The following is an 18,477-nucleotide window of genomic DNA, read 5'->3' on the forward strand; positions in this document are numbered from 1 at the left end:
AAAAGTGAAAAAAAAGCCTATTCAACCTTGAGAATAGATGAGTTAAGCCTTGAAGAAATAAGAAGTTAATTTCAGACAACACAATATTACTGATTTTAAGAAATTTATCAGATGCTTTGGAATCTAAGGTGTGTAAGGGAATGTATGTGAATGAGTGTGTATTTAGGGGGGTATTTATGTGTGTATGTTTGAAACCCAGTAAACATATGCAGAAGATTTACTCTTGTCATGGGGTAGAGGAAAAAATAATAGTTGTCATTCATTGATTATTCACAATTGCCAGGAGTTGTGAATTATCTCATTAAATGCTCATAATAACACTACAAGGTAGGTATGATTATTACTCCCATGCAAAGGTGAGAACATAGAGGTTTATAAAATTTAAGTGGCTTATCCAAGGTCTCTTCACCTAAGTGCGAGAGTTACAACTTTAGTTCATGTCTGTTTCAACTCAAAAGCTCATACGCTTACCCACTGCTGCTATCTTGATTACTGAATGATCACAAGAGCAAGTGGAGAAACACTGGGCAAGAAAAGAGGACAAAAGAAGAAAAGAAGTTTAATATCTAAAGGAATATGAAGTAAGAAAAAGGAGAAGTGAGAACTGGAAGAGGGACAAAATACAAATAGCACAGTTCAGGTACATAACAAACGGTCAATAAATGTTTTTGAATGGATGTATATGACATATACAAATAAATGCTATAAATACACTCTAAGTTTTTTTAAAAATTATATTTGATAATTTTCCCTTAACTTAGCTACAAAGGTGTTTATATGGTTCAAAAGAAAAGTTATTTTAAAGTCATGTTTTTTTAATACATTCAAAAGACCAAATTTAATACATTCAAAACCCAAATCCCCAAAGTGTAACAATTAGGCACCTGAATTAAAAATAATTTTCTCATTCATATCCTTCACTTTCAAACTAACTTCTTGATTAAACTTTAATGTAATTATAAGAGTTAATAACCTTAAAGAGAATAATAATCAAGTCTCCATTATAATTTTCGGGTAGATTCTTTCTGAAGCAAAATATCACTGGAAAATAATTACCCTTAATAACACTGGAGCTATTCTAACAAATACTTTCTTTCATTAAAAAAGTACATAATTTTGAAGGAAACAGAAGAAACAGGGAGAGAAGGAGCCCCATTTGATCTACACTAGACTCATCAGATGCCAATATCAATATACTCTGCCATGTACTTTGAGAAGGTTGTAAAAATATTCACATTTCTGTTCCTTTATCTAAGAAGCTGACACTGCTGGGGAAACCTTGTTGATTGGTGCCCTGGAAGAAGCATCTTTTCCAACTTGTGTCTTGTTTTCAAGCTCTCAGTCCCATCCCACTCATCTCATCACCTTTATAAGGTGATCCAAGTACTAACTTCATTAATTCTCTATTGATAAAGTATCCTCCACATATAATACAGTACATCACTTATTAAGTACTTTCTATATATTATCACCTTACATTTAGATTTCACAGGAACTCTAAAATGCATATACTATTAACATCCCCATTGTATAGATGAGGAAACAAAGATTTAAAGAGGTTTTGTTACCTGACCAAGATCACAAAGTAGTGAGTGCTGAAACTGGATTCAAACTCTGAGTATAAAGTCTGGGTTTCTGATCACTATGATAAATACAAAACATTAAATGTGAACTCCTGCAGAAACTCCCCACCACCTCAGATCCTCTCTGCTCCTTCATTTCTGTCCCCATCCCTCATCCAAGGCTCACTGCTGCATCCCCGGTTTGAACCCAATGCCCACACTTAACCCACAGTTAGTGAGCCTATGGCACCCCATCTGTTTCTGGGGTTTGCTTATCATTTATCCCTAATTTTTGGCACATGATGAAGTTCATGAATTACAAGAATAAAGAAGGAGTAAAAGAAACCCAGTGCAGTGGGTGAAGTTGAGTGGGATCCAAGGAAGAACTAAGGCAACTCCACTGATTTGCCTGAAGCTTCGAAGGATGCTGGCTCCGTCTTGGTCCACACATAAGTCTTTATATATTAAGGGAGGAAGTGAAAGCCCTTGTTCTTCATGACTATAAAATTAAACTTAGAACAGTATGGAGGTTCCTTAAAAAACTAAAAATAGAACTACCATATGACCCAGCAGTCCCACAGCTGGGCATATACCCTGAGAAAAGCATAATTCAAAAAGAGCCATGTACCACAGTGTTCATTGCAGCTCTATTTACAATAGCCAGGACATGGAATCAACCTAAGTGTCCATCGACAGATGAATGGATGAAGAAGATGTGGCACATATAGACAATGGAATATTACTCAGCCATAAAAAGAAAGGAAATTGAGTTATTTGTAGTGAGGTAGACTGACCTAGAGTCTGTCATACAGAGTAAAGTAAGTCAGAAAGAGAAAAACAAATACTGTATGCTAATACATACATATGGAATCGAAAAAACAAAGGTTCTAATGAACCTAGGGGCAGGACAGGAATAGAGATGCAGATGTAGAGAGTGGACTTGAGGACAAGAAGAGGGGGAAGGGTAAGCTGGGACGAAGTGAGAGAGTAGCATTGACATATATACACTACCAAATGTAAAACAGATAGCTAGTGGGAAGCAGCCGCATAGCACAGGGAGATCAGCTCAGTGCTTTGTGTCCACCTAGAGGGGTGGGATAGGTTGGGGGGCAGGGATATGCAAGAGGGAGGGGATATGGGGATATATGTATACATATAGCTGATTCACTTTGTTATAGAGCAGAAACTAACACAACATTGTAAAGCAATTATACTCCAATAAAGATTAAAAAAAAAAAAAAACTCCCACAGTTTATCAACTTACTCAGAAAACAAGAGGCCGGTATAATTATGCTGCTAAATTTCATGATGGCTTCATTTGTAGGATTGATATTTTATAAGCAACCTGAAGTTTCCTTAATCAGAAACTGAAATATTACCTAATTCAAATCAGTCTGTTTATTTATCTCTACAAATTCAATATCGCTACACATGCCGTTCACTTTCTTTTAAATATAAAAATATTTCCAGGAATTACTTCATGACTTGCAAACCTCTATCATCAAGCATAAATTATATAATGTACTTCCAAATTATTAATAATGATTTTCTAAATTTTATTTCACATACGGTAATTATCAAAAAGAATATTTATCTTTAAGGTTAACATAGAACGGCTTCATCACATTTGACTTTGCTTCATCTCTATTTACCAAATAAGTAATATCTAGTCACAAGGATATTATGCCTCATAAATTCTACAGTTGACATTTTATGTCAGTTTTTCCATATATTGGCATTTTATGTCTCATTTTCTACTTATAAAGGTGGATAAAACAAAGTAGTGTCAAGTCAATTTCATCAATGGTATATATGCTAAAACATTCTACTCAGGACTCTGTGGTGACCTAAATGGGAAGGGAATCTAAAACAGAGTAGATATGTGTATATATATCACTGATTCACTTTGCTGTACAGCAGAAACTAACACAACACTGCAAAGCAACTATACTCCAAAAAGAATTTAAAAAATGAAAACACTAAATAAAAATGATTTATGCACACACGAAAATAATGAATTAGCTCTAGGAATGGGATGGTCACAAACAGTTACAAAGAAAGATCATTTGGGGAAGTAAAGATATGTCTCAAAACCTTCTGGCTTCTAATCAAAGCACAGTGTCTAGAACAGAGCCAGCACTGAAATGATTCTTTGTTCCCTTCCTCCCTCTTTCACTTCTTTACATTCCATTTGTACTTTCATTTTCCCATTTCAGGCACTCTTCTCTCCTGGAGATGATTGGAACCGTCTCTTAACTTGTCATCCCTGTCTTCAGTCTCTCCCTCCTGTCTGCAAATTGCTGCCATAGTTATTTTTCTAAAACACAAATCCTAGCACTTCACTGTCCTGCTCAGAAAGCTTCAGTTCCCTGTGTCACAGTCAAACATCAGAGTTTGGCAGGGATTTCTAGCCAGGCCCAAGTTCACGTTGCTGGTCTCATCTCCAGGCTGCTCCCACGTCACTCCTTTGAATTCTTACACCGTGGATGCTCACTTTCTCAGAACGCGTACTCTTGCCTGTCTTCCATCTACTATTAAACTGTTTTGTCTGCCATGAATAGTTTTTCCCATCTTGTCCACCTAAAGAAATGTCACTTTCTATTTGTAATTTAAATCAGATGTCACCTGTTCTGTGTTGTATTCTTTGAGCCTCCCTTATGCAGTTTCCTAATCTCAGCCTTATGTTGGGTTTGTACATGCCATGCCCATGCCTCTATCATATCACTTATCAAATTGAATTATTGTTGGTAACATGTTTGTGTCTCTCCTCTGTTAAGCTATGACATTTGAAAACTCATAGAACCACATTTTATTAATCTTTGTATTTTTGATGCCTGGCAAAAAGCCCTTTTATTAGATACTTTGTAAGATTCTCAATAAAATGTATGTGGGCTAAAGGAATGATTCATAAAAAATAAAAATAAACAACTAAAAAAAAACAGTAAGAACACTGATAGGCATCTATGTTTTAAAAATATATCTTTATCTTTAAAATAATCTGCAGTGAATATAGAGCTGGAAGAGACCTCAGTGTTTCGAATATTTTAGCATAATCCTTCCATCTAAAAGATGAACCATCTTCTATCTTCTATATTTTCTTTTTTTTTTTTTTGCTTCTCCTTTTCACCTAACTCTAAAATAAATTCCAAGTGGATTATACTCTCTTATAGGGAGAAATCATGATCACTTGATTTTACTGTAAATTGATAATCAATGAATAAAATTCCTTTCCCACTGAGTTCTAACTCATCTTTATCACATCATAAGTTCATATGTGTGTATATACAAATACATGTACAAACTGATTTATTTATTATTATATATTGATATTTCTGGCTATTTCTATCTGGTTCTATTTACCATATGTCTGTTCTGGTAATAGTTCCATGCTGGATTGATTATTATAGATTAACGTTATGCTTAAATGTTAACTGTTTGGTAGGAATATTATTTCTTCAAAATCATTTTAGTTATTTTTACTCATTTATTCTCACAATTAAAATTTTAAATATTATTTCAAATTTCAGAAAATACTCCTTTGTCATTTTGGTTGGAACTATACTAAGCCTGAATACAGATTAATTCAGAAAAGATTAACATGTTTCCTCTAATTAGTTTTTCTGTCTACAAACAAAGGATGTCTCTCAATAAAGTTGTCTTCATATGTCTTTAATATTTTTTGGCTCAATTTATTCAAAGATATTTTCTATATATTTTTGCAAAGAAAAGAGTCTCATTTCCCATAATTGTCAATGATTTCTAACATTGTATGTAGGAAAGTTCTTAATGTTTTAATATTAATTTTATATTTGATCATCTTAAAGTAAGTACTCCTAGTTTTCAATTTATTGTCTTGAGATCAAATCATTTGAAAATAATCATAATACTTTTTAGTAGTAATCTCTTATTTTTGTTTGTTGTTTTATCACATTGGTTAAAATTTATAGAATATTAATAATAGTGCTAATAGGACTGATCCATCTCTGTAATAGGAATAACTATAAATATATAACCAGCCATAGGCTGAGAGAGATGTGCTTATCATGTTAAACATTTATTCCATTTCTAGTTTGTTTTTGTACTTGTAACAGAAATGAGGGTTATATTTTAATCAAATGCTTTTACAGACTCTTATATTTTTCATTGTCTTATTTGACTTCTTAGTGAATTTGTAATGCACTTCCTAATATTAAGCAGTATTTCTTTCTTTTAGATAGCTTAAAGGTACTTTACGTGAAGAAATTTGCTTTAAAACCGTCTGCAGTGTTCAGAGACTCTCAAAATTGGATATTTGGAAAATTTGCAGTAAGTCCCTAAAATCAATAAGGTTTCTAAAGAAAAGGAAGTGCTGCTAAATTCCATCTCTATATCAGTCTCTGTAATCAGGCAAGTGTTTAGGTATGTTTCTTAGAATATTGAGCATTGAAATGGTTAGACCACTACCTCGCTGTGAGTTTAGGGAAGCTGCTTCATTCAGGGAATTCAATCACAGCATGAAGGTCTGTTCGCATTAAATAATTCCAAAATTGATTCCTCTCTCAGATTCCCACAAATTCTATATGATTTTAATTGTGTCCTCTAGCCTAACAAAAATTCACCCACCGAGAGAAGCAAAGAGATTCAGAGACCACGGCATCACCCCTTTCTCAGGTTTTCACCTCTCTGCTCACTTTGTTTAAACTTTCCCCCTAAGTCAATGATAGAAGCTTCCTAAATGTCCCTTTCACCCATGTCACTTTCACCCGCTGGGAGTGCCTCATGACAGCTAAGTTTGTACTTACTTGATCCTTGCCACTGAAAATTTGGAACAGGTCTGACATCCAACCTAAGTTTAGCTAATGAGATTCAAGTTTCCAAGAAGTTAGAACTGGGACCTAAAATACATATATGTTAAACTTAGCACATGTCCTGAACAAACAGCAACTAAATTCTAGAAATGTAGATGGTCTCCTGCTACCTACCCTGTGGACCTAGACGTAGAGAAAACCAATATAAAGAGAACCAAACAAAGCAGACAGAGGGATATTTGGATTTCTGAGAGGTTTTAGTACTTATAACCACTTCTTTTCTTAGACCTTTCTATAGTCTGCCATGGGCTTTCTTGACACACCCTCATAAATCGTTCCTTTTAGCTTAAAGCAAGCTTAAGTTGGTTTCTGTTACCTATAGTCAAACAACCCTGATTAGTATGCCGCTGTGCCTACACTGCCCTGCTCAACTATAGAGGAAGTAAGGAGACATCTCTGGAATTCTGTCCAACACTTTTTCTTTATGATGCATAAGGGTCTCACGGCAACAGAAAAATCTTTGATTCTATACAAGATGTACAGTATTAATATTTTATTGCCTATAGAACACACCAGAGTAAGGAATTGACATTGTTGCTTAAGTACCTGAAAAATCTGAACTCTTTTTTATTTTATGTTGTTCTTTTTATAAATCTTTGCATTTAAAAAATTTATAGAAATAGCATTTTGTTCAAATGGTAGCAATAAAAGTAATCCTAAAAGGCAGGCCTTTGTTTCCCTCCAGATTCCCAAGCAAAATTTTGTTAAATAACATTGCTTATTAGGCTGTAAGAAAATTCATTCTCTCCTTAGAAATAGGTAAGTTTGCTTCTCTCATGTAATGCAACATATATTCCATTGAATGTCCCCTTATATTTTAGCGCTTAGGAAGCTCAGAACTTAACGTAGTCCTTCATTCTGGTTACCAAATTTGTTTCTTCCCCCTTCAATGGTTTTGATGGTGTACTTCTACTTGAATAGCCCTATGTGCCTCTTTTGATCAGAAGCAGGCAAGCTATTAATAATAAATGAATACTAACAGTAAGCCAATAATGAAATCAAAAAATTGATAAACATCCTGAAAATTACTGAAAAGCAAATTATATATCCCATGATAATCTGCTTATGCTCAGGTCCCCTACCCTATTATTATAACCGTACTATTATTACCAGCTACTGGGACACAGAAAAATTTCAAGCTATTTGCAAAATAAACCTCCAAGGAGTTCAGAGAGATTCTCTTTTAAGTTCATACACTAAAATTCATGTATTTTCCATGGTCCTCATCCGGAGTACACTTACTCTTGTATCAGACACAGTTCTATTATGCTTCAGTGGGCTCCTACTGCTTTCAAGATGAAGAACAAATCTTAAGAATGACCTGTAAGACATCTCATGATCTATCTGGTCCTGTCTAGTGCTTTACCCTTGTCTCTGACCCTCATCTCCAGATTCCAGCTGTCTCTAACTCCCTAGAATAGGGACATATTTCCCTATTATAAACCTTTAGTCCAACACACCTCTTCTTTCAATACTCATTGCAGATTATATGATTACACCTTTGTGTGCTTATTTGATTGATATCTAAGTTCCCCAAGAAACATGTCTGTTTTGACTCTTTTTAACAGTAATATATCTTTAGTACCTATCATAATGCTTACCACATTCTATGTGCTCAATAAATATCTCTTGACTAAGTTAATGAAATTTTATGTGCGTTTCTGTGTCTGTGGTAGATTGAAAAAAGCAAATTATGGAAGGGATCAGTCCAAAAAACAATCACAGCAACAGTAGTCTGATAATGTAGAAGGGGAATATAACTATAAAAAGTGGTCAGAAGAACTCAAAAATCATTGGACTCTAGAGGCAAATTGTCTTAATAATCATGAGACAGTATGACTTTTTCAGTAGTCTTTAACAGCATCATTATATTACAGTATAGTATAATTATAATAATTAAAGTCATCAAGGAAGGGTTAGGTCTATGGTTAAGAGAGAAATTGATAATTCAACTTTAGAATACTTTAATCCAGTGTTTCTTTAAAAGACTTCCCTGTCTTCTGGAGATGAGCTTCAGTTAATGAAAAAATATATTCATTTGCATTCCTCTTCCCACTTCTTAGCAATTTGGATAAATAAAGTGCTCCCCAACGTCATGTTAGGGTAAATAACGTATTGTATTGTAACACTTGTATTGTAACACTCCTCTTTCACTCCATTTAATAATTGTAAGAAAATTATTTTCAAATTCCCCTTACTATTTATATTCTTAACAAAAGGAACTATGTTATGTAATGTTTCACCAAAATTCTGGTGAAATTCAAGAGGATACGAATGTAAACCAAATTGTGTCTCATGTTGCCTGAACAAAGCAAAAGAAGAAGTTTCCACTTGAATTCTAAATTGAAGATGACCTTGTGTTTTGAGAAAGGCTGGCAGCTGAGGTCACTGGAGTGTATTATGATGGACAGTGCAGCGCCATGCGTCCTGCTTGGAGGCATGTCCATTGTGTGGATTACAGCCAAACAGAAAGAATTAGACAGCTCAGGGCATTCTATCATTTCATTTGAAAATAACGGTCAAAGTCATGGGCAGCAACCATTACAGCTTTCATGAAAGAACAGCAGAATTCAATAGTTCCATCACTTGAGACAGGCAATTTGGCTATTCTCAGCCGAACACTATGAATCCAGTGTATTCTGTACCAATTTCTTGTGACGCTCACAGAAGCAGCATTTCTGCTTCTGCAGTAGGCAAATCTCATCTACACTTGATTGTATGTAGTTCTGCCTTACACGATGCAGCTCACTGCTTCAAACTGACCCAATCATTGAAAGAAATACAATGAAAAAGAAGACGCAGAAACTTAACGCGGCACTCTTAGAATGTAAAAATATACAGCAACTCCAAATCATCCACTCTCCTCAAGTCATCTTACTGTTTAAAATGCTTAAAATAGGTTTCAAAACAAAATGTCTACAATTCCTTCTTTAATAACGGCATTAACAAAACATTTTCAAAGAAATCTAATCTGTTGTCAGTGGTTCCAAATGAGTCTCCTAAGTTACTTCTGAAATAGTGATATTTTGATTGATAGAGGCTTATTTTTAACTTCTGCTTCTTTCAGCAGATTAATGGTAGCACCAAAATAAATATGGTTGAGATTTAAAAGCAGGTGGAAAAACTCACACTTCTGATTAAAAGGGGGAACTGCTTCTAATCCTGTACTTTCCACTCTGCTTGAGTATACTCTATATATAGGGGAAAAAAACACACCCTGTCCCTTCTAAAGTATTTAGATTTAAAAAAAAAGTTGTGACTTACCATTAAAATTTACAGCCCGAATATAACCGAGTAGTTCTTTCCCATCAATGGTACTCATTCGTGGGCAAAGGCCAATGTATCCAGGGCAGAGATCTTTGTGCATGTTGTGCAGGGCGTAAGCCATGGAATACACAGCATCAATTACAAACTGGACCTTTCCTTCCTGTTCATAAGATGAATCCCGAGCAATTCGCTCCAGGCCTGTGAAAGAAAAGGGAAACCATCAACTGGGGTTAGATTTCACTAAAAATTTGGCATGAGGGCTAAGATTTTCATCATTGGAGGCACACAGAAATGAGACAAAACTATTTGATTTTACTCCTGATTATTTTAGTCCTATACTTACTGAGTCAGGTTTTTAAACTGGGTATTGAATTTTTTATTGTGAAAGAACAGAAACTATTTTATTAGCAACAAAATGATATAAAGTAAATAAAAGACATATAGTTTCATTATCTTCATTTCTACCTTATGAGCTCTATTATACTGTACATGCTGGTAATTACCTAGCATTTTGGTAGTGCTTTGATCTTTTAAGTAAAATGTGTACACTGTTGTTCTTCTCATCCACCTTAGCTCCAACGGCATCACTTAACAAGTGGCCCAAAGTAAGATCTCCCCCTCCATCCCACGTCTGTCCTTGTTTAGAATGTGCTCTGTTGGGGAGCTCTTTTTGTAAATATTAAATGACAGTATTTCCTTAAATGAACTGCTTATCTTTAGAAGAATCATTCAATTTATTTTCTTCTTGAACTCAACTTTTTGTTTCTATTGTTTAATTTTTTCCAGCTTATTGATATATAATTGACATATAACACTGTGTAAGTTTAATAAATACAACACGATGATTTAATACACATACATATTGTGAAATGATTACCGCCATAAGGTTAGTTAACATATCCTCCACCTCACATAGTTGCCTTTTCTATTCCTTGTGGTGAGAACTTTTAAGATCCAATCGTTTAGAAACTTTCAAGTATACAACACTGTGTTGTTACCTATAGTCATCTTGCTGTACATTAGATAAAAGATGTAGAGCTCTCAAAATGAATGTCATTCAGAATAATTGTACCTGTTTTTAGGTATATTTAGGGCTGAGAACTGGCATTGGAGATTACCTTTAGCTTGGTCTTTATCATTTAACATGTAATAGAAACATAGAATTAAAAATGGAAGATAAAATTGATGTTAAAAGTTAGATGGTGTATCATTAGTTATAATCCAACATTCTCATTTTGAGGATGAGGAAACTCAGTTTGTGGAGGTGAAATTCACTTAGGACACACAATGCAGACACAGGAACCACTGCCAGGTCTCAAATATTGAAATCCAATATTCTCTCAATCTCCAGGAAAATGGGGTAGATGGCAAGAATGTTGGACACGCAAGGAAAAAAAACGACAGATAGGACATTGAGGACTTACTAAGGAGATCGAAAAGGATCTATCATTTCCACATTCCCACAAACCTTATACATCTGGTACCACTGGGAGAGACCAAAAGCAAGCACTTTAAATCTTCCCATAAATGTCAGTTAGTAAACTTTAATAAAAGTCTTTAAGTTCAACAAATATTTCCTTTCTTCACAAAAATGCATATTTCCTCTAAATTTAGAGATGTGAATTAAGATGGTTGTCTTATATTTGGGTTTTTACACTCTGACAAAACCAGTGACTTTCTTCTAGACAAACGTAGTGGTCAATTCATTCATTTTCATTAATCAGATCATTGAACCTTTTTTCCTCTGGTCTCAATCACTTGTTCCAGTCAGACCCTTTAAATGCTGTTTGTTGGTGCTCTACTCCCTGCAGTCTTTTGTGATGCTAAATTCTGCTCCTCCCTTTTCAACACACCTTTTCAGACTCTTTTGATGACTCAACATTCCATTCCCCAAGACTGAGTCCTCTTTTATTTTTCCCAACCTCAGAATCCATTCATTCTCAACTATTACTATTGGTAGGGTCTAGAAATAGAAACTGGAATCCAAAATTTTAATTATAGAGTCCAAAACATTAGATCAACTTATAGCATCAATTTAATTCATTGTGGAATCTAGCTTTCTGGACTTTACTGTCACCTAACTTCCAACCCACATTTCCAATTGCATGCCATATTTCTATTTAGTCTCCTTCCATATCAAACTCATAAGATCCAAAACCAGGCTATCATTGTAGGGAATTACATTATTATTTTCTTAAAACCTCCTATTGAGGATTTGGCAGGCTTAGGAACACAAAGAGAGAAGGCATTTCTAACAAAGAACCTCTTTGAGGTGCCAAAAGGTATACTGTCTCTTTCAACCTGCCTTAGTTGAGTGATCTAAGCTAAGATCCATGCGGATATGGGGATCCTAGGACAGTACTGTGTATGTGCAGAACATCACCAAGTAACCTATGGAAGCAGCACTTTCAGATTTCCATAGTTTTAACCACAAAATAGACAATTCATAAATAAATACTGATGAATGGTCACAGAAACCAACAACATTCAGTTATATCTTTAAAGACCTTATCTGGTGACAAATGGCTCTGGTTAGTCCAGGACTGAGGAGTTTTTCAGGATGTAGGATCACAACCTGGACAGTCCTGGGCAGACCAGCATGGTTTCTTATGAACAAGGAGGCAAATGGTGAGGGAAACTTACTGATAAAAGACTGAAATAACTACACTGAGGGTAGGTCCCTAGGTCTATATGGAGAGATCATTGTGTTTCATTTATTTTGCATCACTGAACTTGATAACTGAAAAGGAAGACCAGGCATCCCAGAGCAGTTGTTCCCATCTTAGTTATCTTCTTAAGTACAGATTCTGCAGTGCCATCCAGACTTAATGAATCAGAATCTCCCAACTAGAGGACATGAATACTCTGTAATTTCAAAACATAGATATCTGTCTTAGATATCTAACTGTCTTAGATAGATACTATCTTAGATAGAACTGTCACAGATATCTAACTGTCTTAGTCAGTTTGGGCCACTATAACAAAGTGCCACAGACTGGGTGGCAGGAATTTATTTCTCAGAGCTCTGAGTCTGGACTTCCAGGCTCAGGATGCCAGCATGGACAGGTTCTGGTGAAGGCTCTCTTCTGGGTTGCAGGTGGCTGTTTTCTTACATCCTCAATATGGCAGAACGCAGAGAGGAAGCAAGCTCTCTTATGACTCTTAGAAGGGCACTAATCTCATTCATGAGGGCTCTACCCTCAAGACAGTATCTGATCCTAATGACCTCCCAAAGGCCCACCTCTAATACCATCATATTAGGGAGTAGGGTTTCAACATAGGAATATGGTGGTGGGGGGAACACAAGCATTCAATCTATAGCACTCATATTCCAGGTTATGTTGATCATATTGCTGCTCTGTAAACTCTTCTGCAGCATGCTCACATGCAAACACACACACACACACACACACACACTTTAAAGAAAAAAGAGGAATTCCATGTCTCCATTACTAAAGGAGTATAGTCAGCAGGCATAGGATTGGCAGAAAATGCCAAAGCCAAATTGATTCAAAGAAAGTAATGACCATGAGAACTTAAGACATTTGGAAATTTTCCACAATCCATGGGATATACGGACAAGCTAGATGTGTATGAATATTTTATATTTTTAAATTTACTCTATCCCCAAATGTTCTGAATTTGACATACTAGGATTTTATTTTAATGCTACTGCAACCTCCTAGAAGTCTGTAAGATATTTCTGACCATTCAATAACTGAGATAAAGTTATATACAACAATTTCCTGATATACTTTTAATATAGATACCCCAACTTAATAGACATACTCTTCCTTGGATTCCTCCCCAATATTTTTCCACCTTCATGTATAATGGATTTATATTAATTCTGAAACACCACACCATCTTATTAAAGGAAAATATGTAAATTTTCACTAGTCAAACTATTTATTTCCTTGCTAGTTCTAAACTACAATTAGTTTGAGTAAAGGTTAAATATATACAACTTTGTTTTCTTTTAAAGTAAAAGTTCATAAGGCTCTCTAGTAACTATTGCCACACAAGTCAATGGACACTATAAGACATTTTTCGTAAATCAATGTATGTACGTGGTGACAAACTAAAAGACTGATCACTATTACCATTTCTAAATTTAAAAGGAAATTATCTGATTTCTTTTCAGGCTGTTTAGACAAGGTATTTTTCTATTTCCTAAAACTTCAAACATAATGACACTTAAGATTTTACAGGATCTAGAGTTTGCCCCTCACTTCCTATATCTGCTTCCCTTGATCATCTAAGAGAATAATTTAGGAAGCTGACAGTGAATCATCAACTTAATTGCCTGTAAAATTTCATTATGCTATCGTTTCTAAAGTTAGCCTTACTGTATTGCTACAAAGTGCTAAACATTGTTAAAGCCTGTATGTCAGCCATCCATTTGAAACACTGATTGTAAAGTTGTGATGTGTTTTAGTGCATAGCTTAAAATTAACAACATATAGCTAAGAGTTTGTGTGGTAGGAGACGAAGTCAGCCTCATAAATCTTATAGCAAGATTGTTTTATGTTTTCATTAACGAAATCTAAAACCCTGACAGTATCTCTGTCCCTGGAACACACAGTAAATTCTTAGTGGTCCGAGCAATACCACATGGACCTCAGTTAAGGTCTTCTGCACATCAGGGTGTATCTTTTGTGGTTTTGTTCCTTCTTAGCGAAAAGCAGATCTACTCAAGTTTGCAAAGTGCTGTATATTTTATAATGTGAGTTCCTACGATGAACCTGACATGAATTTTAAATTCTTTGACTGACACATAGTTTTTGAGCTTTGCTTTCTAAGAATTTCTCATTTCTCAGAAGATAGCTTAGTTTTGTAAACTGAGATACTAGGGGCTATTTTCCTTTTCCTGAAATTATTATAAAACTTATAATGTTACTGCAGTGATGATCTAAAACACAGTGGTCAATTAAGTGGGAAAAAAATGTAAGTCAAATTAGTCCTTTGATTCCCAGGAAAGCAAACATCCAATTGGTTGAATTTTTTACTACAGTCTTACCAGGTAGTAGAAATAATCCCACACTCTAAATTTGTAGGTTAAAAAGGACTTCTTTATTTAGCTTCTCCCTGACTTTTTCTTAAGTATGTAGCAAGTATTTTAAATAATTCAATCATTTTCTTGCAGTTGCTGTGAGGAGGATGGGAAGAGGGAAGGAGAGAATTTGTCAGTTGCTATGAATAAACACATTTACGCATACAGGACCAAATTGAAAAGTCATTCTGAATTCCACAAAAACTCCATCTGCCTTACTCCTTGATACACCAGAGATGAGACTGTCACACTCTGCATTGAGCTTTCCCGATACCGCATATGTATGTAGTGACGCAGAGAGGGTAAAATTCTTACACGCTTGAGAATGATGCCAAGAACTGCACTTCACACTAAAAAGTAACCGCTATCAGGTTAGCAAACGTAAGTCATCTTATACTGAATTTAAACCGGTTTGGGTTCAAGGACACAGTAGAGGGAGGATGGAAAAGAAAGATTAGCGTGTTCAGTAATTCAGGAATATCTCCTAGGCACTAGGATATGCAAAGGAAATGTGTGCACCTCCCAAACCGCAGAGGGATGAAAACATGGGCCCTGTAAGGCAGAAGGACAGACTGAGTAAAGGAGGCTGCCGGCACGGGAGAAGAGGACGGGCCAGTCAGACAGACCTGCATTCAAATCTCAGTTGCACAACTCAACAGGCCCGGGACACTTTCCTGAACCTCACCAAGCCTAGTTCTTCAACTGGAAAGGTTGCCCGCAGAGACTTCCAAGACAGGGTCCCCATCTCTCCAGCCTCAACTGCTGGTAGCACCCTACCTCTGTCTTCTCCACTTTCAGGTCCTTGAATATTAACCTGAGATCTTCAAACCACGGGACTTCACTTAGATGTTCACTCTGTAACTTTCTTCACTGCTTCCCAGAGGTCTCCTTCTCAACCTCCAAGCTTCAGGTAAGATGTCAACTCAAATTCGGCTGCAGTAGTGATAGTTAATCATTTTATTTTCGATTTAACAGCTCAGATCAAGTCAAAGAGCATATTAAATGCTAGGTTTAAGTACTAAATATTGTTTGGTTGGAAACAGAGAGCCAATACTGGTATTTAAAATTATTTCTGGGAATTATGTGTAAAGTAAATTGAAACAAACATAAGTTGAAGGTAGAGATACAGGTTGGGAGGCAGGGCAGCAATAGGTTGAAACAGTGGAAAAGAAAAAGAATGAGAGAAAATATATTTCAGATGTCAAATTAACAATCTTTGGATACCTAATTAAATATGAGAGTAGGAGTTGGAGGCAAGCAACAACTCAGCAGTTTTGAGGATAGGTAGTAGAATATTGGCACCACTAATAGAATTTGGAAAATCAGGTGAACAGGAAGCCTCCATTTACGGCAGTTAAAAAGACTGATTTTTAAGATTCTATAGTATTGTATCCTCTAACAAAATATAAACTTTATATAAATTTGTTGAGTCATTTAAAGAATAAAGGTCCAAATGTTTAGAGTAATCATATAACAGTGATATGGTTGATTATTTATTTATAACACTGCAATAATTTATGCCACCTTGGAGTGAAATACCTTATGCGGTACTGCCTTAAGACCAGTGGTTTGAGAATTCAAAGACCTACGTTCCAGTTCTAACACGGTGACCAACTGAATTTGTGTCCTTGGTCAAGTCATGATCTCTCTGGCATTTATTTACTTCTCAGTAGAAATTAGAGGACTGAACACGATGATGAATCAGGGTCCCTTCAGTTCTAAAATTCTAGATTCTAGGGCAGCTTCTTTTATTTCTGTTTCCTTCTTACACTAAAATCACTTGAAGATTGCATTAGGGTGTGACTGAACAAATACCACTAAACTCAATTCTCCAAAACAGCTAGGACTATCCAGTAACCAAGACCTGGAAATTCTGCACTAACAACAACAAAAAAAGAAAACGAAAACCAAATGTCAGCCTGGATTTTTCTTCTTGAATTCTCAGACTGATTAACTGAGTCACTACATTTTCATTATTCTTAGACTTGAGCTATATATCGAATCTGGTTCCTCACAAAGGAGAAATGTTTTTCATTTATCTTTTTATTTTTATCCAATGGTTAAAAGAATCATTTATGGAAAATCAATTATGAAGACATGAAAGGGAAGAACACAAATAATTAAAATGGGCAGGACTCTTCACAGATAGCTTCTCTTTGATCGTAAATTATTATTACTCCTTTCATCTTTTTTTTTTTTTTTTAAAGATAACAGAACTAAGACTCAAAAAGTTGAATCATTTACCAAATATCACACAGTTATGGCAGAAACAGTCAAGTCAAGCCTGACCCCAAACCTCTGCCATTCACTGCTTCACTTCCTCTCCTCCTGAAGTTTTCTTTGATTCTTCCAGCTCGGGCTTAACTTTCACTTCTTCGAACTCCTGTTTAACGTTCAGTCATTGTATCCATGATTTGTTTGTCTCCTAGTTAAGTATGAAGATTGTGTGTTTGTGTGTGTGAGTGTGTGTGTGTGTGTGTGTGTGTGTGTGTGTGTGAAACTTTAAAGAGGGCAGTGGAGCAGGGATTAAAGAATATTATAAAATAATACATATTTTTACAAAAATAGTGACTAATAAATACTAACAAATATTAACAAATGACAATATCTACATTGAAATGCTAAAAGGGGGGAATACATTTCTATAACATTTTGAGCATTTTCCTGAACTACAGAGAAAATTTTTGTTTGTGAATTTCAAACACACACCTGAGATAAAATTGGCATAAAATGGCTGAAACTCATAAGCAAGATGATCGGATATTTGTAGTGAAATCCAAGCTAATAAGGCCTATAACTTTATATTTACAAAAATTAAAAAGGGTATTTTAGCATTGGAGAGTGAGAGTGTGCGTATATTTATATGTCTAGAGGATTTCTATAGGAAAATAACATCAAGCTCAAAAGAGAATTCGACACCTAAGGTCCTGCTTCATAGATTCTATACTAGGCTTTCTCAAGGACCTGTAAATACATGTATTAGACTAACCAACTAGCTTGAGCCTTGGCTTTACCTATTTACACAGAACAGAGAAAATGAGAAGGGTCCTCCCGCTGAAAATCACCTGCTCTCCATCTTCTTCTGTAATTTAAATGTAGTCCCAAGAACTGAAGGCTCTTGGCTGCCTGAGGACACGTCAGGAGACACTTGTAAATCAACCAGTGAAGAGTGTTACAGTAGCCCACAATAACTTCTCTCCTTTGTGCCTGACAGGAAATGGAAAATGCTCCCGGCAGGTGCCAGGCGTCCCCTTCAGGAGTTACATTTTCCATGCAATGTCCTAGGGCTTTTAAAACACTGAAAAACCTAAGGTAAGTGGCAAATAAGATTAAGAGTGTATCTTCAGGCAAAACTACCAGTTTAAAAGAAAGATGTTCAGAAGAGAAAGTCATTTCATAGGTATATCCCTAGGTCCCCAAAGAAAACGCAGTTGATTAAATTCAAACAGTTGCATTTTTCTACATAACCATCTTAGATCATATACATTAGAGACAAATTTTGGTAGAAAATAGTGTGTAAAACTCTTAATAGTAGAGTTCATAGTTAAGAGAACAGCTTTTCTCTTTAAAGCATATTAAAGTTCCTCCATTGAAGGAGGATTCAAATTTTCCCTTCATAATTCCCCCTTCAGTGGGTAGGATTTCTAATGCCCCACCTTCCATTCCAAAATATGTTATACTTGTCATTGCAGACCCTATGATACGGCTTAGGATTTGCCTTAAAAATTTTTTTTTTCCAGTTACAAAA

The 18,477-nt window shown here is 35.4% G+C and overlaps 1 protein-coding gene across 4 annotated transcripts in view; it reads right to left on the bottom strand.

Moving 5' to 3' along the window:
• GRM8 (glutamate metabotropic receptor 8) overlaps positions 1-18,477 on the bottom strand; it is a gene marked incomplete at both ends in the record, with an annotated part of 749,142 nt that overhangs the window by 281,619 nt on the left and 449,046 nt on the right. For all 4 annotated transcript variants that reach the window (XM_082847030.1, XM_082847028.1, XM_082847031.1 and 1 more), the window contains one exon: positions 9,674-9,874. In XM_082847030.1, coding sequence (XP_082703156.1) covers positions 9,674-9,874 — 201 coding nt within the window. The remainder of the gene's footprint in view (positions 1-9,673; positions 9,875-18,477) is intronic.

This window comes from Leucopleurus acutus (genome assembly GCF_964270905.1).
Source record: "Leucopleurus acutus genome assembly, chromosome: 9".
NCBI classification, from domain to species: domain Eukaryota; kingdom Metazoa; phylum Chordata; class Mammalia; order Artiodactyla; family Delphinidae; genus Leucopleurus; species Leucopleurus acutus.